We start from the raw sequence: 24,017 nt of genomic DNA, 5'->3' as shown, positions 1-24,017 counted from the left end.
TATCTGAGTGCCCATTAGAAAAGTTTGGGCAAAGTGATGAAGGGGGAGTGGTTATGATGCCCAGTGATGAATGGGAATTACCCAGAGCCAGGGGGTGGAAGATGGGCAGGATTGCAGTCAAAGACCAAACCCCTGAGACAGAAGACTGTCCCCATGATGATAATGATTATCAAAGAGTTACTGTGAAGTTTCACAATACTGAAAATGCATGCTTTGCAAATGATGTTTATGAGTTATCAGTTATTGATGAGACAGTAGTGGTGGGAAACACACTGATACTGATAACCAGTGAGCCATCACATATGGCAATGCACAACAGCTTTGCACCCACAACATGCCAACTCATTAGGGGAATGCTGTTTCAAAACAGAGGAAAATTTGGGATGTAAAAACTGTGTTTTGTATTGCAGAAAGGCTGAATATGAATAGTAAGAAAGATCAGACCCCAGTGTATTCCCTGATAAGACCTTATCAGTCAATTGTTTTAAATCAGCTGAAAGATGCACAGTCACCAACAGGAATTACCAGAGCTGACATGTCGATTGCTGAGGAGTTTAAAGCAGAGAAATGGATTGTGCATAACAGAGACTTGCAAGATCAGAATTTAATACATGGACGATGGTACTTACAGGAAAGAATTCACACGAAGCGACAAGGCCCTTACGTTGTACCAGTTATTTCACAGCCGACTGTTGGGCTTGTCAAGTTTAAGCCATTGCTGCCAATGTTATCAGGACTGGACTATAGTGCTGCCTGCACTGATACAGAACTTTTATGGACTCTTTCTGTAGTGATGCAGTCATCTTTGCAGACTGTCAGGCAGACACGTGAAGGAAAGGAGCTACCCCTGCTGCAAATAGGTTGGAGACCAGTATAGGTGGCAGAGTCGTATGCCAAATTAAAGGAGCACCAGCTGCAACTTGTGTGGATCACAGATGGATCAGCCACACTGACAATGCAAGGACACTCCTGGACAATGGCAGCATTCCAGCCCGTTACACAAAGTCCTATAGTTCTTTGCGCAGACAGCTGGACTGTGTTGCAAGGCTTCACCACTTGGATGCCGACATGGAAGCAGAACAACTGGCAAGTCCACAGCAAAGTTATCTGGGGTGGCACTGCCCTGTACGTTCGTAGGCCTGTGTCTGTGGGCCATGTCAATGCCCACACTGGACTAGATGGCAATGAAGTTACGGATGTACAGGTTCAAGGCAGAACAGTGGCACTTACCCCTGAAGAGCGAAGAGAACTGTACACTCTGGGAGAATGGGCTCATGTGCAGTGTGGCCGCAGAGCAAACAGAAGGCCTGTATACCTGGGCCCAAAGAAAATAAATTCCCATGACACAGTTGCTGGCAAGAAACATTGTGGAGAAATGCAAAACAGATCAGCTGTGGAACTACAAGGAAAAGCGAACCGAAGACATGGGCTCTATATACAGAGGAGAACGAGCAGGACAGGTGTGGCAGATAGCTTTTATTGGCCCTGTGCCCACTGGACGTGGGGTATTCAATTCTGCCGCACTGCGATGAACACCTACTACCTTTTGGTGATTGTTGCGCGCCCTCTGTAAATGCTAATACACATGCCCATAGACTGAATGGTGTGAAATACATTGCAGACGCAGCACTGATTATGCAAAGACTTACTATGAAAAAGCTGATGTCACATTACAGTAAGCCTTAATTCAAACAGTGGACAGAGAAAATGCAGAAGACGTTCATGTTTGACAACAAACATCTTTAAGACAATTGAGAAGCTTTAAGCAAACACAGCACGGAGTACACAGGACAGTCATTTGTATTTCTTACTATCCACAAATAGCGAGTGTGAATATTTTGTTTACGGGAACTGTAAATTTCTGTGTTACATATAGCTTAAATATTACAATAGGATGTATATATCTGTTATTACAGTATAGCAGCTGATTAAAGAAAATGTTTCATTCTGTTTGTTTAGTTAAACTTAACAAGAGTTAAGGTGTATATTTTGCTGTTAAGCAAATACACTGAAACAGTTAAGTTGAAAATTATATCTACAGGACTGATGTATTATATTGTATTAGATATTGAGACTCACCTTGTTTTGCTTTCCATTTTCTAGATGAATTATCAAGAAAGATGATGTCCCTCATATTTATTCCGGGATTGTGATACAGAAGCTTTCTTATGATATTACTGTATATCAGAGACGGCATTACAGTGCCCGATGACAACAGGGGAAAGACTGTTAAATTGTATGGATTCAACCACAGTGCAAGGGTGGGGAGATACTGACTTTAAATCCATTGGAATGTGGTGTGATTCTGACACAGGACAATTACCATCGAGGACTCAATATGTTCAAGTGTCACTTGATTGTGTTTATACATGTTTGTTTACCTGATAATGTGTATTGCCTTCGTATATTATAAAATCATGGGTGGATTGTACTGGGAATACAGAGTTGCGTGATTTTATAAATGTATAAGGCAATAGATATCTGTGTCAGACATTAGGTGTTGTTTTTAGCTATATACATCTTTGTTCAGCAGTTTCATTTATGTGCAATGCCCAAAGTTCACTGTTTAAGATAAGTAAATAGTGTCTTATTGTGTCCAGATATGTGAATAAATATGGCATTACCTTCAGTTAAGCTAAGTACACATCATAAACATAGTCAGATGTCTTTGACATGTCCAACTTTCTTAATTGAGGCAACAGTGCCCCTACTGTCTATTCTTTCCTCTTTCTTTTACTTAATATTTTCAAATTACCTTTAAACTTGTTAAACTGCTTAATCATGGGTTTTTCTCCTTATATAATATGTAACCTGTCAGTATACAGTTAGCCTATTGCTCGATGTATGAGATCCCAGCTTCAAGGTGTTGGAGGAGGCTCCTGGGAATGAAGCCATCTATGTTTTAAGTAGATCTTGCGCTCGTCCCCGTTATTCCCCGTATTCAATTTCAAATTGGCAAAAACGGGACCCGGTGAAAAGTCATGTCATTTTTGAGGAAGTCAGCCTGACACCCCCCAAAAGATGCTCTGACATGGGGGTTCACTATGGGTACCCCCGAATAGCCCTGCTAAAGGTATTTGGGGGTTTTAAATGGTCTCAATAGGTGCTTTTTTGCGCCTTTGAGATAGTGGTGAAGAATAGCATTTAGCAACTTTTTTTAGGAAAAAGAAGTAGTCCCATCAAATTTGGGGTACATGAAAATGGGTGCAAGCATATTTTTAAGTGGCTAAAGTGAACTTGTAAAAATTATGAAAAATCCATCTTCCGCAAGCACCTGCAATCAAAAAAACACCTGCCGCATACTTGGGGACCCCCCTGGAGTCTATTTCACTAGTTTAAAAGTGTGTCCCCCAACTTTTTTTTTTATTCACCCCCAAAATGAAAGTACCTTTTTTGGGGTGTCCTGTGGTATTTTTTTTTATTTTTTTTGACACAGAATACCTTTAGGGGCCTGTCCAAGGGGTGCACGGTGGTTTGTAGAAGTCTGCACCCCAAAACCCCAATTCTGCACTTGTTCTCGCCCCCTATTTAATGGGGATACTTTTTCGCTGGGTTCGAACCTCTGACTTTCCGCACCTGCGAAAAGTCATCCAAATTGAATACGGGGATAAGTGAGAATAGCAAAAATGACATCATCGGCGTAAAATTATCGCCGATAATGGGTTTTAGCTCCAAATTGAATATGGCCCTAAGCCTTGGAAAGAGATGAAGTGGAGGAGTGATAAAGTACTAACCAACCAACTCCCAACTGTCACTTTTCAAACACAGCCTATAAACTGACAGTTATAAGCTATTGCTTAGTACTTTACCTCTCTACACTTTATAACTCTCCCAGACTTAGTACATCTCCTCCCAGGTGAGGTCATGTATTTCACTCGGTCAGTAATTATCTCACCTGTTTCCACGGACAGAAACCCTATAAACACGACCTGTTGGGAAAATTTGAGGGTTGAGAACCACTGCTCTAGAAGACAGAAGTTTGCCTACCAGATACGTTGCTAGAGATAGGCTTGTTCGTCCACAGGCATCTTGAGTGTTTATATTAGCTCCCATTTTCAGTAATAGCTTCACTGTATCAACCTGACGTCCCGATACAGCGTGCATCAAGGGGGTGCAACCTGGAGAAAATAAACACAATGCATTCAACATTTGGTTAGAATGGAATCTAAATTTGCCTTCATTCACGTCATTCCAACAAGATTATTCTTTCAAAATCGTCACACTTCATGAGTGAAAAAAGCAGAGGTTCTCAAACTCAGCCATTACAGTCCAGGTTTTAAGAATATCCAGGTTTGAGTCGAGATGGTTAAATCAAATTGACTGAGGTACTAATTAACGGAGCCTTAACTAGACTTTTTGGTGGCCTGTGCCAGAGAGAGCATGGCGCCCCTTGCCCCATTTTTAAAATAGAGACATAAGATAGTGCACCTGAAAAAGGGCCATGGCCTCATGGAGAAGGGCCAGGGAGGAAATAAGGGAGGCCAGGAGATGCTGGGGATAGAAGAGGAAGCTACAAGTGAGAATGATAATAAACAGGAAAATTGACAGGCCCAAACATCGCCCCCTGCCCTGCGGTGCCCTGTGCCATGGCACTGGTCGCACTACCCTAGTTACGGCCCTGCTAATTAAGTCATCTGTGCTCAAGTATGGTTATCCTTAAAATGTAGTCTGGTAATGGCGGAGTTTTGGGACCTCTGACTTAATGTAACTTCTAATGTGGCAAACAAAATAATTATTTTCCTTAACATAGGACCATTGAATTCATGGCGGAAAAGAACAGGTCCATCTAATCTGCCCATATGTCTATTTAACGGTTACTCTTGGTTAAATCTTCAACTCTTTCGCAATTTGTCTACTAAAGGCAAATCGTCATGTAAATATCGAATCTTTCACACCTACAAAACAAAATTGCTATAAGCCTCACAATGAAAGGACTTCTGCATTGTGAATAGAAGAGCAGGGATAATCTCCAGTAAGGTTTCAGACACCAGTGAGATGAGTAGAGAGCATGGCACTCTCCATATAAGTGTATTTTTTATTCAGTTGTTTTGGTTGCTGTTTGCTATAGTTACTATGTCAACATTCAGAATGTCAACAGATGCGGTCAGAATGTTGACATGTTTATAACAAGGACATGCAACATGTCAACATTATGAAAATATTGAGATTATGCATGACTACAGTATGAACATATGACCGACAGGGTTAGTGTTAGGGCTAGGCTGCAGTCACTGCTAGGGTGAAATAGTGCTGTTGACATTCTCACTGTCAACATGCATAATGTCAACATTATGTCAAATCTTGATATCATGACCATGTCGCATGTCGGCATCCTGAATGTTAGTATTCAGATCATGTAGACATCCTGTTATTGACATTTGACATGGTATACCACACCCGTTTTGATCTGGGATTGACACTGAAAATCGATAGTTAGCAACTATTGATGTTCCCGATCCGATTGGAGCACTTTTTTTCTTTTAATCCCAGGTCTTCGATAGTTGCCAGCCATGGCATGCAGCTTTCCGATGCCCATCTTGTATGTAGCTGCGGACACCCAGGAAGTGGCGTCCGCAGTTCAGTGCATGTGCGCATGCACGAAGCTCCGGCTGCTCGTGTGCATGTGCATATTGTAACCATCGATGGTTATACCATCAAATGGTTTCATGCAATGGCTCATAGTCATCACATCACTTGATTTGATGTCGGAAGTCTAGCAACCATTCAATGATGGGCTTCCAAAGTCCATCCCTAGATGCATAGGAAAAACTGAATGTATACAGCAAGCATTTAAACTAATTGCAATGCAACTATGCCACAAGTGTAGTACATGTATGTCCTGCTGGGTGAAATATATATAACCCTATACCTAATGCCCTTCATCTCACTCACATCTACTTACTCTGCGCTCAATTATTTCCTAATCACTTGTTAATGAATGTTTATTAAATGTCTTTTTCTGATCTCAAATGAGAGAATACAGAATTACTACCGCTGAAGTTGATAATACAATTATAGTTCAGAGTGTAGAATAAAGCAGATTGATTACTGCCAGTGTTACATCTATTTTGATAAACCAGAGAACGTAACTAACATCACATGAAATCTCCTGAATTGCTCAATAAACCACGTGATATTTTACTCCTGCAACCTTCTATGTTGTGATATTAGAGAATGTTATTTCTAAAAACAAAACCTGTGTTTTGATTAGAGATGAGCTGTCCGGATTCCAAGGAATCCGAACTGCTCCGAACACTGGGGATCCAAGTCTACCTGAGCCTATGCTCGGGTGTTCCCGCCAGACTCAGATCCCACTTCAAGGCCAAACGTCATTCTCCCAGCATTGGATTCTCAGGGGACTTGGATTCTATATAAGGTGCCGCGACCGGGACTCGGCGCCATTTCACCGTGATGCACGCTGCTGTTTGCTGCGCTATACTGTAATGGCTCAGGCTGTGCTGCGTCCTCGAGTGGCTGTACTCTAAAGTGACTGTGTATAGGGGGCACACTGCCTGCTTCTGTGTGCTGCGCTATACTCTGCTGTATTGGCTGTGCTGAGACCCCGGACTCACAAGTGGCTGTGCTATATATAAAGTGACTGTGTATAGGGGGCACGCTGCTTTATGCTGCGCAGTAAATTGTACTGTTTTGTGCGCTTTGCCGCTGTAAACCCTGTGATCCACACAGTTTAAGCAGAGCTGCAAGTTCAAAAACAGAAAAATTAAATATATAGTAATTCTATTGTTTGTAATGTTTGGTATACTTTACCCAAGTGTGCTCTCTTCAAGTGCCGCTATAAGCCCGGGGATCCACGCAATTGTAACCCGAGCCGCAAGTTAAAAAACAGAAAAATACTGTACTGTTTGGTGTGCTTTACCCTAGTGCGCTTTCTTCATGTGCCTCTATAAGCCCATACTTGCCTACTTTTGAAAACTAGTTTCAGGGAGATTGTAGGTGGTAGCAGAATGTGCCGCGCTTCATGTTCCGCCCAGGGGGTGTGTCTAGCTCCACCTATGGGTGTGTTTATTGTCATTTAGGTGCATGTCCTGCAGTGGCAGGTGAAAACTAGTTTTAGGGAGATTGTAGGTGGGTATCATACTACCATATTATTGTTTGAGGACATTTTATGGTTAATATCAGGCTTGCCTACCCTCCCAATTTTAGCAGGAGGCTCCTGAAAGTACAGCTGCCTGTTTAAAAAAATATATAAATCAAATATTGACTATTGTTAACCATAAAATGTCCTCAGACAATAGTTTCCAATGATTAGGGGCAGCCATATTTTTATTCAGAGCTCCCTTATTGTGATATATATCCAGTGACCAGTCACAAGCATTAACTGCACTCTGAAACGGCACTCACTGACAGTCATCCATTTATTGGCTGTCAATGAGTGCCCTTTCAAAGTGCAATTAATAATGCCTGTGACACTCAGCCCCCAGCCCCCATCAGTGTATATGATGCAGGTGACAGGTCTCATTGGCCGCTTATAATTACATCGAGGCCACCGTGGGGGGAGAAAAGGCCACCACACCTGTCATGCGCTGATATCCCTGTACAGTGCAGTGCTGCTGGCTCGGCTGGCTATTACGTATCATGGCGTCACGCGTTGTGACGTTCCACCTTGCACTCTCCGAACCCCGACAGTCAAGTTTTGTGCATGCACAATCCAAAGGGTTGAAGAAACCGGGAGTTCAAGTAATGTTAGCGGGGGAGCGGGAGGGTGTATTAAAAACCGGGAGACTCCCGCTAAAATCGGGAGGGTAGACAACCCTGTATAAGCCCTGTGATTCACACAGTTTGAGGTATACTATACTCCCTGAAATAATAGCAATCCTCCCAACTCCCTGAAGCCGGCCCTGTATATGTGTGTATATATATATATATATATATATATATATATATATATATATATAGTATATATAAAAACAAACATTCAAATGTGTCACAATCGTGGGATTTAGAGGCTGTGTTCCCGGACTGGGCCTAGGACCTGTATTACTTGGCGCAGATGCTCGCTGGAGGAGACTTGGCTTTATAAAATTTCTCCGCATGAGAGGGTGCAGAGAATTGATAAGGAGTTTGAGTAATGCAGAAGTAGCGTGGTGCGGCTAAGGAGCCGTATAGAAGAGGTGGTAGCTTGGAAGCCACTTGGAACGGCTGGATAGCCTTGAGTGGACGTTGGTAGATGGGAAGCTGCATGGAGCAGCTGGATAGCCGTGGGTAGCCGTTGGTAGCTGGGTGGCTACGTGGAGTGGCTGATTAGTCGTGGGTAGACGTTGGTAGCTGGGTGGCTACGTGGAGCGGCTGGATAGCCGTGGGTAGACATTGGTAGCTGGGTGGCTACGTGGAGCGGCTGGATAGCCGTGGGTAGACGTTGGTAGCTGGGTGGCTACGTGGAGCAGCTGGATAGCCGTAGGTAGACGCTGGTAGCTGGGTGGCTACGTGGAGCGGCTGGATAGCCGTGGGTAGACGTTGGTAGCTGGGTGGCTACGTGGAGCGGCTGGATAGCCGTGGGTAGACGCTGGTAGCTGGTTGGCTACGTGGAACGGCTGGATAGCCGTGGAGCGCAGTGGAGAGGTTCACTTAGTAGATCTAAGGGACTTGTTGCACTGGCAACTTGTGTCAGCATTGGAGATCCTTTTATAGTGGACGCTGGGAGCTGATAGGCTGAGGGAGAAGGAGAAGACTCTTCATTGGTGGTAGTGGAGTCACATGGGCAATCCAAGATGGCTGCGCCCATGGACCGGAGGACAGCGATTCCTAGGAGTAATCAGCGGGGACCAGCGATCAGCAGGAGCCAGCGTGGAATCAGTACAACAGCGGGACCTGCCGTAGGACAACAGCGGAGGCCGCCCTGAGAGAGGAGAAAGCAGCGCACAGCGTGGGAGCCGGAAGACAGCGCGGGTCAGCGCCCACAATGCTAAGTAACGGGGTCTGATTCTGGGGTCTCCAGAGGGGCGTGTGACAGTACCCCCTTCTTCATGAGTGGCCACCGGACACTTCCTTGGTTTATGAGAAAATTTCATATGGAACGCTTTGACCAGACGGGGTGCATGGACATCGGAGGCATTTATCCTGATTCGTTCTTCCGGCCCATAATTTTTCCAGTCGATGAGGTATTGAAGATGGTTGTAACGGCAACGGGAATCTAGGATTCTGTCAACTTCGAACTCCTCTCCTTGCTGTGTTTGAACACTAGAAGGTTTAGGAAGGACCTTCTGAAATCTGTTTAAGACCAGTGGTTTTAGAAGAGAAATATGGAATGAACTTGGAATGCGAAGAAATGGAGAAAGCTTTAGCTTGTAAGCCACAGGGTTCAAGACTTTGACGATTGGGAATGGACCAATGTATTGCGGGGCAAATTTCATTGAGGGAACTCGGAGTCTTAGGTTTCGGGTAGAGAGCCAGACCATATCCCCAGGTTGGAGATTTGGAACCGCTCGTCTTTGGCGGTCAGCAAATTTCTTGTACCGGGCTGAGGTTTTAGTCAGAGAGGAACGAACCTTTTCCCAGATGTTGGAGAACCATTGAAGAGACATCTTGGCCACAGGCACATCTAATGTTGGAAGAAGAGGGAAATCTGGCACTCGAGGATGATGACCAAAAACTGTAAAAAAAGTTGAGTTGGTGGACGTGTGATAATGATTATTGTGAACAAATTCGGCCCAAGGAAGAAGTTCAATCCAGTCATCTTGGGAGGAGGAGACAAAAGTGCGCAGGAACTGTTCCAGGTCTTGATTGACCCTTTCAGTCTGATAGGTGAGTCCATGGCTTAAATGGAATTGCAAGAGGATGGAGTTGACCGTGTGGAACCCGCCGAGGTATTTTGTGTTGGGCACATTTGATGCATGATGACACATAAGACCTGACGTCCTCTTTCATCGAAGGCCACCAATAGGACCACTGGATGAATTCAAGGGTTTTATCCATACCCAAGTGACCAGAGAACCGGGAAGCATGGTCCCAATGCAGTAACCTCTTGCAGAGTTCTGGAGCGACGAAAGTCTTCCCAACAGGGGGTATTGAAGATATCTTGGTAGAGGCGAAGAAAGCTGGATTCAGGATTGGTTGGGGCTGTTCCATGGGTTGATCAGGATCGCTCGTCATGGAACGAGAGAGTGCGTCGGCTTTGAGGTTTTGTGAGCCGGGACGGTAGGAGAGTTTGAAGTTAAATCTGGAGAAAACATTGCCCACCGGGCTTGACGAGGGTTCAAGCAGTTTGCAGATTTAAGATAAAGTAGATTCTTGTGGTCTGTAAAAATGGTAATGGGGTATTGAGCTCCTTCTAGAAGATATCGCCATTCTGCGAGGGCTAGTTTCATGGCGAGCAACTCTTGATCTCCGATCTCTGCAGGCAAAAACTTCCGGGAAAAGAAACCACAGGGATGAAGTTTTTCATCTTCAAATCACTGGGAGAGCACTGCACCGACACCTTCGGAGGATGCGTCCACCTCCAGGATAAATGGCGGGGTGGAATCCGGGAGCTTTAAGATGGGAGCGGAGATGAAGGCTTGCTTAAGAAGTTGGAATGCAGAGGTAGCTTCGACGGGCCATTTAGTTGGATCTGCTCCCTTGCAGGTGAGGGCTGTAATAGGAGCTACCAGTGTCGACAAACCCTTCACAAACTTGCGATAATAGTTGGCAAATCCTAGGAACCTTTGTATGGATTTTAAGGAAGAAGGAAGAGACCAATCAAGAATGGCTTGTAGTTTTGAAGAATCCATTTGAAGGCCTGTTCCGGAGATGATGTACCCCAGGAATGGTACACTTGAGACTTCAAATAGACACTTCTCTAATTTGCAAAAAAGTTGATTGGACCGCAACCTCAGAAGGACTTCTTTCACCTGATCTCGATGAGTTTCGAGGTCTTGAGAAAAAATCAAAATGTCGTCCAAGTAAACGACCACACACTTGTACAAAAGATCCCGGAATATTTCGTTGATGAAAAACTGGAAGACAGCCGGAGCATTACAGAGTCCGAAGGGCATAATGAGATATTCATAATGCCCATCCCTGGTGTTGAAGGCCGTTTTCCATTCATCTCCTGGGCGGATACAAATTAAATTATAAGCTCCTCTTAGGTCGAGTTTGGTAAAAACTGTGGCTCCCTTGACTCTATCGAATAACTCTGTTATGAGAGGAAGAGAGTAGCGATTTTTAATAGTTATGTCATTAAGACCCCGGTAGTCAATACACGGGCGCAGCCCACCATCTTTCTTTTTTACGAATAAAAATCCAGCCCCGGCTGGAGACGTGGAAGGTCGAATAAAGCCTTTACTTAAGTTTTCCTTAATGTACTCCAACATGGCTTGAGTCTCAGGGAGAGATAGAGGGTAGGTTCGGCCTCTAGGAGGATTCTTCCCGGGAATCAGATCTATGGGACAGTCCCAATCACGATGGGGAGGTAATAGATCTGCGCTCTGTTTGATAAAGACGTCCAGAAACCCATGATAGGCTTTGGGCAGGTCTGTAGAATCCTGTACGATGGCAGATCGAACAGGTACTACCCGCTGAAGGCAGCCTTTGAAACAATTGGAATCCCAGGAGGTTATTTGCATGGTGGTCCAATCAATTTGTGGTGAATGTCTCTGTAGCCAGGATAATCCGAGGACTAAAGAATGAGAGGCTTTGGGAATCACTAGGAAGGACAGCTGTTCGGAATGGAGCACCCCAATGGTAAGTTTAAGTGGTGTTGTACGATGGGTGATGGTTCCACTAGTAATGCGACTACCATTGATGGCGGTTAAAGTGATGACTCGAGGCAACGCTTCTATGGGGATTTGATGTTTCTGGGCAAAGTCCGTAGTGACAAAGTTCTCTGCCGCTCCAGAATTCAGAAGAGCTAATACAGCTTTGGAACCTCGAGGAAGCTTTAAATGAGCCTGGATGGTGGAATCAGACTTCCTATGTGATTCAATGGCAACTCCTAACTTAACCTCTCTGTCATAAGTTAGGAGGAGGCGTTTCCAGGACGAATGGGACAGGATTTAACTAAATGTTGAAGAGATCCGCAGTACATACAGAGGTTCTGTCTCTGCCTTTTCTGTCGTTCCTCAGCCAATAGACGAGAGCGGTTGACCTGCATGGGTTCTTCGCCCATAGGAGGAGAAGGTAATCGGGAAGCTGGACGTGGCCTTCCACGATCAAGTCTGCCTCTTTCCAAGGCATGCTCCCTGTGATGAAGATCCACCTTGTTGCAAAGAGAGATTAAATCATCCAAATTGGTTGGAAGGTCACGGGAAGCTAGGTCGTCTTTGAGTCTTTCTGAAAGGCCACTCCAGAAGGCAGCGATGAGGGCATCCTCGTTCCAATTAAGTTCCGAAGCCAGAGTTTGGAACTGGACTACATATTGGCCGACGGTCCTGCTGCCCTGACGGAGGCGTAGAATATCAGCTGATGCGGAAGTGGTTCTTCCAGGTTCATCAAAAATCTTGCAAAATGTGGCAACGAATTCAGGGTAGTTGGAGAGCAGAGGATCCAACTTCTCCCAAAGGGGCGAGACCCAGTCGAGTGCTTGGCCAGAGAGTAGAGAGATGATATATGCCACCCTGGTTCTGGCCTTTGGAAAGTTGGCAGATTGTAGCTCAAACTGGATTTCGCATTGGTTTAAGAACCCTCTGCATAATTTGGGGTCGCCATCGAACTTGCTCGGAGGGGAAAGCTGAAGACGAGTAGGAGGTAGAACCGGGGGAGCAGGTGACACCACAGGAGGAGAGGTGGCTTGGGAGCCAGCGGGAGCGGGATGAGCTAGTAAGGACTGAATGTTGTCCAGGCGTGACGACATATCTTGGATGAATTGGATCAACTGGGCCTGAGAGGTCTCCTGTCTTTCCAGATGAGATAGTACATCCTGCGAGGAATCTCCCTGAAATAATAGCAATCTTCCCAACTCCCTGAAGCCGGCCCTGTATATGTGTGTATATATATATATATATATATATATATATATATATATATATATATAGTATATATAAAAACAAACATTCAAATGTGTCACAATCGTGGGATTTAGAGGCTGTGTTCCCGGACTGGGCCTAGGACCTGTATTACTTGGCGCAGATGCTCGCTGGAGGAGACTTGGCTTGATAAAGTTTCTCCGCATGAGAGGGTGCAGAGAACTGATAAGGAATTTGAGTAATGCAGAAGTAGCGTGGTGCGGCTAAGGAGCCGTATAGAAGAGATAGTAGCTTGGAAGCCACTTGGAATGGCTGGGTAGCCTTGAGTGGATGTTGGTAGCTGGGAAGCTACATGGAGCGGCTGGATAGCCTTAGGTAGCCGTTGGTAGCTGGGTGGGTACGTGGAGCGGCTGGTTAGTCGTGGGTAGACGTTGGTAGCTGGGTGGCTACGTGGAGCGGCTGGATAGCCGTGGGTAGACGTTGGTAGCTGGGTGGCTACGTGGAGTGGCTGGATAGCCATGGGTAGATGTTGGTAGCTGGGTGGCTACGTGGAGCGGCTGGATAGCCATGGGTAGACGTTGGTAGCTGGGTGGCTACGTGGAGCGGCTGGATAGCTGTGGGTAGACGTTGGTAGCTGGGTGGCTACGTGGAGCGCCTGGATAGCCGTGGGTAGACGTTGGTAGCTGGGTGGCTACGTGGAGCGGCTGGACAGCCGTGGGTAGACGTTGGTAGCTGGGTGGCTACATGGAGCGGCTGGATAGCCGTGGATAGACGCTGGTAGCTGGGTGGCTACGTGGAGTGGCTGGATAGCCGTGGAGCGCAGTGGAGAGGCTCACTTAGTAGATCTAAGGGACTTGTTGCACTGGCAACTTGTGTCAGCATTGGAGATCCTTTTATAGTGGACGCTGGGAGCTGATAGGCTGAGGGAGAAGGAGAAGACTCTTCATTGGTGATAGTGGAGTCACATGGGCAATCCAAGATGGCCACGCCCATGGACCGGTGGACAGCGCTTCCTAGGAGTAATCAGCGGGGACCAGCGATCAGCAGGAGCCAGCGTGGAATCAGTACAGCAGTGGGACCCACCGGAGGACAACAGCGGAGGCCGTCCTGAGAAAGGAGGAAGCAGCGCACAGCGTGGGAGCGGGAAGACAGCGCGGATCAGCTCCCGCAATGGTAAGTAACGGGGTCTGATTCTGGGGTCTCCAGAGGGGCGTGTAACAAAATGAAATCATTGGTATCATTTCCCTGCATTGGTTTTAAGGCACAATGGCCCTCATTCAGAGCCGTATGCTCTGAGCAGAGCGCACGCTCTGAATGAGGGCCGCCCTCCATAATTATGGAGCGTCCTCCTGGACGCTCGTATAGCTGTGGGTCACCACCCACAGCCTATACGAGCGTGCAGTTTGATGGCCGCGATGGTCTTGACCATCGCGACCATCGCCACTGCGAGCCGGAGCCTGCGGTTGAGGTTTTCAACCGCAAGGCCCGGAGTGATTTTGGCTCTATCAGAGCCAAAATCACTCCCACTGACATCACTAGTGATGTCAGTGGGCCGGCTTCTGACGGTAGGCGTTCCCTTGGGAACGCCCCCGTAAGGGAGGCACGCCCCCGGCACGCCCACCAAAGGGGGCGTGCTGTCAATCAACATCAACAGCACGCCCCCTTTGATCAGACACAACGAGCGAAGGAAAGTCCTTCGCTCGTCGCGTCTGGCGCATGAGCACTGACGGAGCTCCCGCCGTCGTGCGCATGCGCAGTGCACAACATCGACCCACTTGCGAGCGGACAGCCGCTTGCGAGTGGGTCTGAATCAGGCCCAATGATCTTTATGGCTACAGTACATACATTTTCAGAAAGTATCAGGGTGTTTTCATCAACACGTAGATCTTACTAACTACTGTTGCTGAATAGGGTCCTACAGCACAGTGCATTGTGGAAGATCAGACAGGAAATCTTTGATCTGATCTGAGGAGCAGAACTGACGATCACAACTAAAGGTAAGTAAGAGGTGGACATGGAGATGGGAAAATGGAAAGACATGGAGGGGCAAATGAAGAGACAAGTAGGGGGCAAAGGGAGAGACATGGAGGTGCAAAGGAGGAGACATGGAGGGGCAAAGGGGGAGACATGGAGAGATCAATGGGAGAGAGACGGAGGGGACAATAGAAGAGAGACGGAGGGGACAATAGAAGAGAGATGGAGGGGGCAATAGAAGAGAGACGGAGGGGGCAATAGAAGAGAGATGGAGGGGGCAATAGCTAAGAATAGCACAGTTTTTCTCTCTTTTTTATAATTACATTATTTTGACCCAACTACTTAAAAAACGGGATTGTTCAGTAAGTATTTGGCTTAGGGGTGCAGTGAAAATATTATGGAGAACCTAAGGGTGCCTTGTACTGAGAAAGTTTGGGAACCACTGCCATAGCCTAAGAAAGTATAATAATGTATTTTGCTGTTTATTACTTACTTGCTACATTTATCACCAAATAAACTGCTAAATATTGTATTTATTGATGTAATCTCAATGACCTGTGATACTCATTGATGTGGTTTAGTATAGAGAGATGAGTAACCAAGTAACAGGTCTTTATATTGATGGAGATCATTATATTGCTTTGTCTGGTAAATCATCCTCAGGAAATAAAATAGCAGGAATGATTCTAGTCTCATGTAATGTAATAGCAAGGCTTTTGCATGCTGTGCATCATTGTGTCTAGAGTCAGCCATGAACACAATGTTCCTCACTTCATCTTTTTAGCAATGATTATTCCACCTGATATGCCCCAGTCTCTGGGCTTTGTGTAAATTGTGTAAAACATATTTGTCAATTTTTCCTTTCTACTTTTTTATTATATAAAAGTTTTTTAAAACAGTGAAAAGCAGAACATGTTCATCAGGATTTACTTTTATTTATAAAATCCTATTATTTTTGTGACTGCGCATTAACCTCATAACCGACATGGTCGCATGGGATGTGACAGCAGCCTGCTGTACTTCAGCGGACACTGGGCCTGATTCAGACCCAGTCGCAAGCACTGAGCACTCGCAAGCAGGTCGATGGTGGCCCAGAGCGCATTCGCACGACGGAGCCGGCTCCGTCGTGCGCATGCGCGAGACCCGGATAGCGACGGGCAATCCGTCGCTCCGGGTCTCATACCAAAGGGGGCGTGCTGTCGATGTTGAGTGACAGCACGCCCCCTTTGGTGGGCGGGCCGGGGGAGTGGCTGCCCAAACGGAGGCGTTCCCATGTGAACGCCTCCTTTTGGGGGCGACCCCACTGACATCTCTCTGGGGCTTGCGGCAACGAGACCCTACCACAAGGGTCTCGTCGCAAGCCAGATGGTCGCGATGGTCTTGACCATCGCAACCATCTTCCTGGCCGCTCGCTATAGCTGTGGGTGGCCACCCACAGCTATGCGAGCGGCCAGGAGGCCATTCTAAAAAATTCAGATTTTCAGCGTCCGGCTTTGAATCAGGGCCTCTGTTGCATCTCATGTGACCACAACACCCTGCTGTGTCCCCCGGCTTTTGAAAAGGAGATCTCCTTTGACTTTTTGGCCGCCCCCAGGCAATGCCTCATGGGGGTGTGGAAGAAAGGGATCTCTCAGTGGGGGATGGGTAAAATAAAATGGAGCAAGAGGGGCCAGGGTAAAAACAAAGAACACTGGTCACAGGGGAGGAGGAGGTGGGAGATGGCAAATAATAGGCAGGAGTGTATCTAGGGATCCGAGCGCCCCTGGCAATGTAATGGACTGGTACCCCCCTCCCCCCATAATTTCACTAACAGAAAAAAAAACCACAACTTACCTGATCCCCGCTCCTGCCAACGACCGCCGCTGTCCGCTCCCCCCAGCCCGGTCTACACTATGGGAGAGACGTTATGACGTCTCTCCCATCACCCGCTGCGGGGGGAGCCGGAAGGCGGAGCTCATGAGTGAGCTCCAGCCGGCTCCCTCCGTGGACGCTGCAGCCAATGAGAGTCTGTCTGACTCTCATTGTCTGACTGCTATAACAAATACACAGCCACTAGCAGTTACTGTGTAGGGCAGACCGCTCTCACTGCGGTCTACCCTACACTTGTGGTACCCGGGGAACTAGCGGTGGCTGCTCCTGGTAGTCCCGGCTTGATTCCACCCCTTGGCTACTGGTGGCACTCCCGGACGGCAACCCCCTTTGCTGGCACCCTGGCGAGTGCCATTCTGGCCAATGGGTAGATACACCCCTGATAATAGGGGACAATTTCTGATCAGTTATGGGGGGGGGGGGGGGGAAATGTCAGTTAAGTGGCTAAGCACTGTTGAGCAAGGCATGTTGGGAGTTTTTGCGGGCACAGCAAGTGAGCATAATGCCAAGCAATGAAAAGAGAAAGCAGTTTGTCGCCATAACCATCACCGATCTCTCCACGGAATGTCTTATGTTAAATATTGAGAAGGGGTAAAATACCCTATTATTGTTGAATACAGCAAAAAAAAAAAATGGTTTAAATCTCCCCCTTAATGTTCATCAATTCTTATGGATCTATTTATGTATAATCAACAGTGGGACTTGTTTTCTATTGTTGGCTTTTATCTCACCGAAGCTGCTTAGTGAATTTCATCTGCCCGGTAACAGTAAAGTTGCGTACACATGGGATGACTGCACGACAATCAGATAACGATCGTTATCTGATCGTTCTGCATGTGTTGGATGATTGTTATCGAACATCCAACACATGGATTAACCTATAACGACCCGCGATTACCGATCGCGGGTCCTTATAGTAAACAGGCTAACATGGTCAAAATCGATCATGTATGCCGGTTTGCCCGGGCGACGGTCGATAACGACCATTCGTGCCCGTGCATCGACCATCGTATGGTCGTTTGCAGGAGCCAGAAACTGGACGATTTGAATCATCCACTTTATCTGACCGTGTGTACGCAGCTTGAGAGTTATCGTACTACTTTATCGATCCAGTATGAGGAGAATTACAAGTGTAAATCGGGTTGCTGGTTCACACATGCACAGCAGAAATGGAGGACATATATTTTAATAGTGTAATTTATATGATAAACGGTGAAGGTCTGTCTTGTCCCCGACATGTGCAGTGCTCCCACCGCAGCAGCAAGACAGGAGGACCATTGGGCTGGGAATAGGGAGTGAGTATAGTAGGGCGAGACATGGCGGGGAGTGGACGTGCAGCAGGGGGGCCGGCTGTCCTGTAGCATATGTTGGGTCCATTTACTAGTATTTTTATATATTAATTTATTATTATAATATATAATTGAATAGTAATCAGATTTTTTTTAAATGCATTATTAAAATAAATAAATAGATAAAGCAATTTTTTTAATCTATTACAATCCAGTTGAATCACAGCCTGTGATCCTTTGGTAGGTAGGGAACAGTCGTACTGGGCTTTTCGTCCTTTGATAAATAATATACAGTGTATACATTTTTTTATTAATGCTTCAGTTTTCTCCCTTTTTTCTTTTATATTATTTTTGTCCAAAGAGAAATGTTGTGTAGCCAGCAAGAATAGCAGAAGAAGGCAGCACTGGAGGGTGGTGGGGACAGAAGGGAGAACTTGCTGTTAGATCATGCACCCCCATCTTTATCATGGGCATCCCCTCTATTTTCTTTGCATGAGGTACCTTTGTCTGCTCACACTTGGGCTCATGTAGAGTTGCATGCCAACTGGGATGTATTTTGCACTCATGGCCCATGTACTTACCTCCACTTTTCATTTATAGAAGCTTTAGTAAATCTACCCTTTGGAGAGAGATAGAGTGGAGAAGTTGCTCATAGTAACCAATCAGCATACTGTCATTACACAGCCCAGGGCAGTAACTAGGGGCGTAACATGTGTCACGACACAGGGAACTGCAGGGCAGTGGGCGCTGCTCAGATTTGTCAATTTTTTGTTTATAATAATTCTCACTTGTAGCTTCCATTTCATTTATTTCCTCCCTGGTTGAGGCCGACTACCCCTCCATTTGGCCATCTCCCCAATGCACCTTCAATAACATTATTTAACACAAACATTTTAAAATACTGTCATACCAGAGACTCAAACTTATCAACTCTCACATGGCAGTCAGACAACTTACACATGGAGCTTTCTGCACCACAATTAACCCTTAACACTGCCACCGATTCCCAACCCGGGTGTTACCAGCACACCTTGAGTACCTTTACCGGTGAGTTCAGCTGCCAGCAAACTGTACATATACAGATCTCTCAGCCACGGATATTTGTTGCATAAACACCACAAGTAGAACGCTTTCTATTACTTCATTTGTTGATCTACACTGCTGGCTCCAGGCTTGTGCGCGGCTGTTCTGATGGACAAATCCTGCTGCAGGTGCAGCTTCTCCAGTGCTCTGTGATAGAGTTAAAGCCTGGATACTGGTTTGTTCAAATTTATGCTGAGACAGGAATGTGCACCTGTTGATAAGAAGTTCTATGTCTATTGTGAGCAGTGTTGGAGATGTATCAACAAGTGTCTAGAATGCAAGAGATATTTGACATTATTCTCAGAGATAATGAGCAGAGCCTTTTAATGATGTGTGAAAGAATACAGTCAGGTCCATAAATATTGGAACATTGACAGAATTTTCATATTTTGGCCTCTATTCACCACCACAATGGCTATGAAATGAAACAAACAAGATGTGCTTTAACTGCAGACTTTCAGTTTTAATTTGAGGGTAATTACATCCAAATCAGGTGAACGGTGTAGGAATTACAACGATTTCTATATGTGCCTCCCACTTTTTAAGGGGCCAAAAGTAATGGGACTATCAACTCAAAAGCTATTTCATGGACAGGTGTGGGCTATTCCTTCATTATTTCATTATCAATTAAGCAGGTAAAAGGTCTGGAGTTGATTCTAGGTGTGACATTTGCATTTGGAATCAGTTGCTGTCGACTCTCAATATGAGATCCAAAGAGCTGTCACTATCAGTGAAGCAAGCCATCATTAGGCTGAAAAATCAAAACAAACCCATCAGAGAGATAGCAAAAACATTAGGTGTGACCACATCAACTGTTTGCAACATTCTTAAAAAGAAAGAATGCACCGGAGAGCTCAGCAACACCAAAAGACCCGGAAGACCACGGAAAACAACTGTGGTGGATGACAGAAGAATTATTTCCCTGGTGAAGAAAAACCCCTTCACAACAGTTGGCCAAATCAAGAACACTCTCCAGGATGTGTCAAAGTCAACAATCAAGAGAAGACTTCACAAGAGTGAATATAGAGGGTTCACCACAAGATGTAAACCATTGGTGAGCCTCAAAAACAGGAAGACCAGATTAGAGTTTGCCAAACAACATCTAAAAAAGCCATTACAGTTCTGGAAAAACATCCTATGGACAGATGAGACAAAGATCAACTTGTACCACAGTGGAGAAGTAAAGGAACTGCTCATGATCCAAAACGTACCACCTCATCAGTGAATCATGGTGGTGGTAGTGTCATGGCGTGGGCATGTATGGCTGCCAATGGATCTGGTCCCCTTGTATTTATTGATGATGTGACTGCTGACAAAAGCAGCAGAATGAATTCTGAAGTGTTTCGGGCAATATTATATGCTCATATTCAGTCAAATGCTTCAGAACTCATTGGACGGCGCTTCACAGTGCAGATGGACAATGACCCGAAGCATACTGCAAAAGCAACCAAAGAGTTTTTTAAGGCTAAAAAGTGGAATGTTATGCAATGGCCAAGTCAATCCCCTGACCTGAATCCGATTGAGCATGCATTTCACTTGATGAAGACAAAACTGAAGAGAAAATGCCCCAAGAACAAGCAGGAACTGAAGACATTTGCAGTAGAGGCCTGGCAGAGCATCACCAGGGATGAAACCCAGCGTCTGGTGATGTCTATGCGTTCCAGACTTCAGGCTGTAATTGCCTGCAAAGGTTTTGCAACAAAGTATTAAAAAGTGAAAGTTAGATTTAGGATTGTTTAGTTTGTCCCATTATTTTTGGCCCCTTAAAAAGTGGGAGGCACATATAGAAACCGTTGTAATTCCTACACTGTTCACCTGATTTAGATGTAATTACCCTCAAATTAAAACTGAAAGTCTGCAGTTAAAGCACATCTTGTTTGTTTCATTTCAAAGCCATTTTTGGTGGTGAATAGAGGCCAATATATGAAAATTCTGTCAATGTCCCAATATTTATGGACCTGACTGTATATAATACTGGTATTTTCTTATTAATAATGCAATGCTGCCTCCTGGCGTTAATACAAATAGAATTTACAGTGTGTACTAGACTTAATCCTTCCCCATGAGGCCATGACCTTTTTTTCGGGTCTTATGTCCCTATTTGAAAAAAAATGGGGGGGTATTGACAATGCTTTTTTGGCCCAGAGCACCAAAATTTCTAGTTATGGCTCTGGCACAGCCTGTAAAATGACAGTTAGAAGCTGATCGGCTGATTGGTTGGTATGGGCAACTTCTCCACTTTATCTCTCTCCAAGGTTTGATTAATCTCCATACAAGACCCTGGGGTTAATTGGGCAAGTCCAGGAGGCTGCTATGCGCTCTCTGGAGTCGGGAGAGCTCCCTGAAATCCCTGAGCCTGCTGAACATCTGGGAAAGTAGGCAACTATATTTATCCCATTCACACATTCTTTATACGTATTTTAAAAGAAGCTGGAATTAAGGTTAAATTGTCATATTGATGACTGTATGAAAGGGCTACGATATGTTTTTGTCTATTAAACCTCTATTTATTACAAATTATTTGGAATATTTAATTATTTTTATAAGTCACTCTCTGAAGTGGTTGTAATTTAACTTTCTTTAACTTGCTAGACTCACTCTGAGTATAACAACCTCCCCCCCTCTGGCCTTTCCCTCATCCCCTTCTCCTCACTTCTATCCAGGGTTGCCTTAAGAGAGAATGGGCCAATGTGCAGTCTACTTGTGGGACCTTCCTCTCTCTCCGGCAGCACAGGTGACTAGACTCTGGCACTGTGAGTATACTACGTATGTGCAGGTCTCTAGAAACATGGCGTGGGTACCATGTTCCTGGAGATTTTTCTACAAAGCATGCGGAAATCTAACCCCAACACCATTTTCCCTATGATTTGTGCAGAGCCACCGCTGCAGGACTCCGGAGATGTAGGTTCTGTATAAAACATGAGTGTGCAGTGTGGTCCCCCCTGTACCCACTGCACACCCTGCACTTATTAATATAGATACACCACTGCATCTATCCATCCCTAACACCGCTGCTTGTCTTACTTTGTCTTCTTTGCATGAACCTGCCCTCTCTGCCAGTTACGTTAGTGGCTCCCTATTCTCTAGAGAATTTGGTTAGAACTCCTCAGCCTCACCTCTAAAGCTTTCCATCACTCCTCACCTCCCTACATCAGCAGCCTCAATTCCAGTCACACTCCGGGAGGTAAATTTACTAAGAATTGTGTCTGGCTGAGTTTAAACCTGCTGGGCATGGCAGGGACTTGCATGAGATAATTGTGACAAAAATCTCAGATTTACTAAGAATCATGTTTGCCTGTCTATTTTGATTTGATGGTGATACTGATCGTGATGTGTATCCCCCTCCAACGGCATTACCCCCAGGCTGGTTGAGCCCAGTGTTGGTTCCTGAAAATACGGGGGAACCCCACACTGTTTTCCCCCCGAATCTCCAGTTCTAGAGTCCACTCAAAAGTCCTGGGATGGTTATGATTTTGTTGCGGGGACCCCACGCCGTTTTTTTTATCGTTTTTTAACTCTTTATTTACACTACAAATAAATGCACTGCACAGATCACACTGATCTGTGCAGTGTTTCGGTAGAACATGCAGCTTACAGGCTTCTGTTCTGCTCCATGTTCTATCATGTTTTTAAACACGGTTCGTGAGTAGTAGTCCTGTCTATGGAAAATACTTGTGTGTTGGTTCGATGGTCTATTAACTTCTATTTGCGTATTTGGTTGTCTATTTCTGTGCTGGATTGTGTTTTTGCACTCGTATTTGCCTTTAGTAAGTTGCAAAATCAGGGGAAACTCGCAAGGGAATGATATCTCAGTCAGACACAATTCTTATTAAATTTACCCCCCTTCCCCCTTGTGTAGTCACAAAAGTTGACATTCAGAATGTCAACGTGAACTGAATGTTAACATTCTGAATACAGAATGTCCACACTGACGTAATGTCAACACCTGATTTTAGGGTTAGGCTGCAATTTTGGTTGCATTAGGCTGAATCACACAAAGTATTCACTATTAGGATGGTGGAACAGTCCCATAAATAGCGGCATTTTTAGCTGGATGTATTTAGATGTTATAAATAACAGCCCCTGTCGGGATTCAGGGCATCTGGAGGCCGCTGTCTGTCTTTTGACAGTCAGCATCCCGACTGCCGGTCTCCCATACACAACCCATAGTGATGTATGAGGCTATATAGAGGTATACAGGTTACTGTATGTGGTGGTGTATGATGCTACATAGAGGAATACTGCATATGTGGTGATATATGAGGCTACATAGAGGTATACTGGCTAGGTGGTGATATATGAGGCTACATAGAGGTATACTGGCTAGGTGGTGATATATGAGGCTACATAGAGGTATACTGGCTAGGTGGTGATATATGAGGCTACATAGAGGTATACTGGCTACTGTATGCGGTGTTGTGTGAGGCTATATAGAGATATACAGGATACTGTATGTGGTGGTGTATGATGCTACATAGAGGAATACTGCATATGTGGTGATTTATGAGGCTACATAGAGGTATACTGACTAGGTGGTGATATATGAGGCTACATAGAGGTATACTGGCTAGGTGGTGATGTATGAGGCTACAATTGGGGTAAGTAATGCTATAAAGAAGCTTATGAAGGTAAAGCTGTGTCTACAGGGTATGTTTTTGCCATACTCTGCACATTAAGGGCTTCATTTCAAATGTTCTGCTTTGTATTTCTGTGGAATTGAAGTGCAACAATGTGGAACTTTCTGTGTACCTGCGGCTGCCTATGCCTGGAGGTGCAGATCCGGGTCATACTGTACTTGTGCAACTGAAGGGCAGTAAGTGTGTGCATGTGTAGTGTAGCAAGTCTCCTGTAGCCTATTCTGAGTAAGCTGCACCTCCGGTTATGGCTGTTTCCAGGCAAATCT

At 45.4% G+C, this 24,017-nt stretch overlaps 1 protein-coding gene across 7 annotated transcripts in view; it reads right to left on the bottom strand.

Moving 5' to 3' along the window:
* ANKRD55 (ankyrin repeat domain 55) overlaps window positions 1-24,017 on the bottom strand; it is a 133,791-nt gene that overhangs the window by 67,165 nt on the left and 42,609 nt on the right. For all 7 annotated transcript variants that reach the window (XM_088469473.1, XM_088469467.1, XM_088469469.1 and 4 more), the window contains one exon: window positions 3,988-4,118. In XM_088469473.1, coding sequence (XP_088325599.1) covers window positions 3,988-4,118 — 131 coding nt within the window. The remainder of the gene's footprint in view (window positions 1-3,987; window positions 4,119-24,017) is intronic.

The sequence above is a fragment of the Taudactylus pleione genome, unplaced genomic scaffold (genome assembly GCF_031769625.1).
Source record: "Taudactylus pleione unplaced genomic scaffold, aTauple2 ptg000092l, whole genome shotgun sequence".
Classification (NCBI taxonomy): Eukaryota; Metazoa; Chordata; class Amphibia; order Anura; family Myobatrachidae; genus Taudactylus; species Taudactylus pleione.
This window is presented reverse-complemented; position numbering and strand designations above follow the sequence as displayed.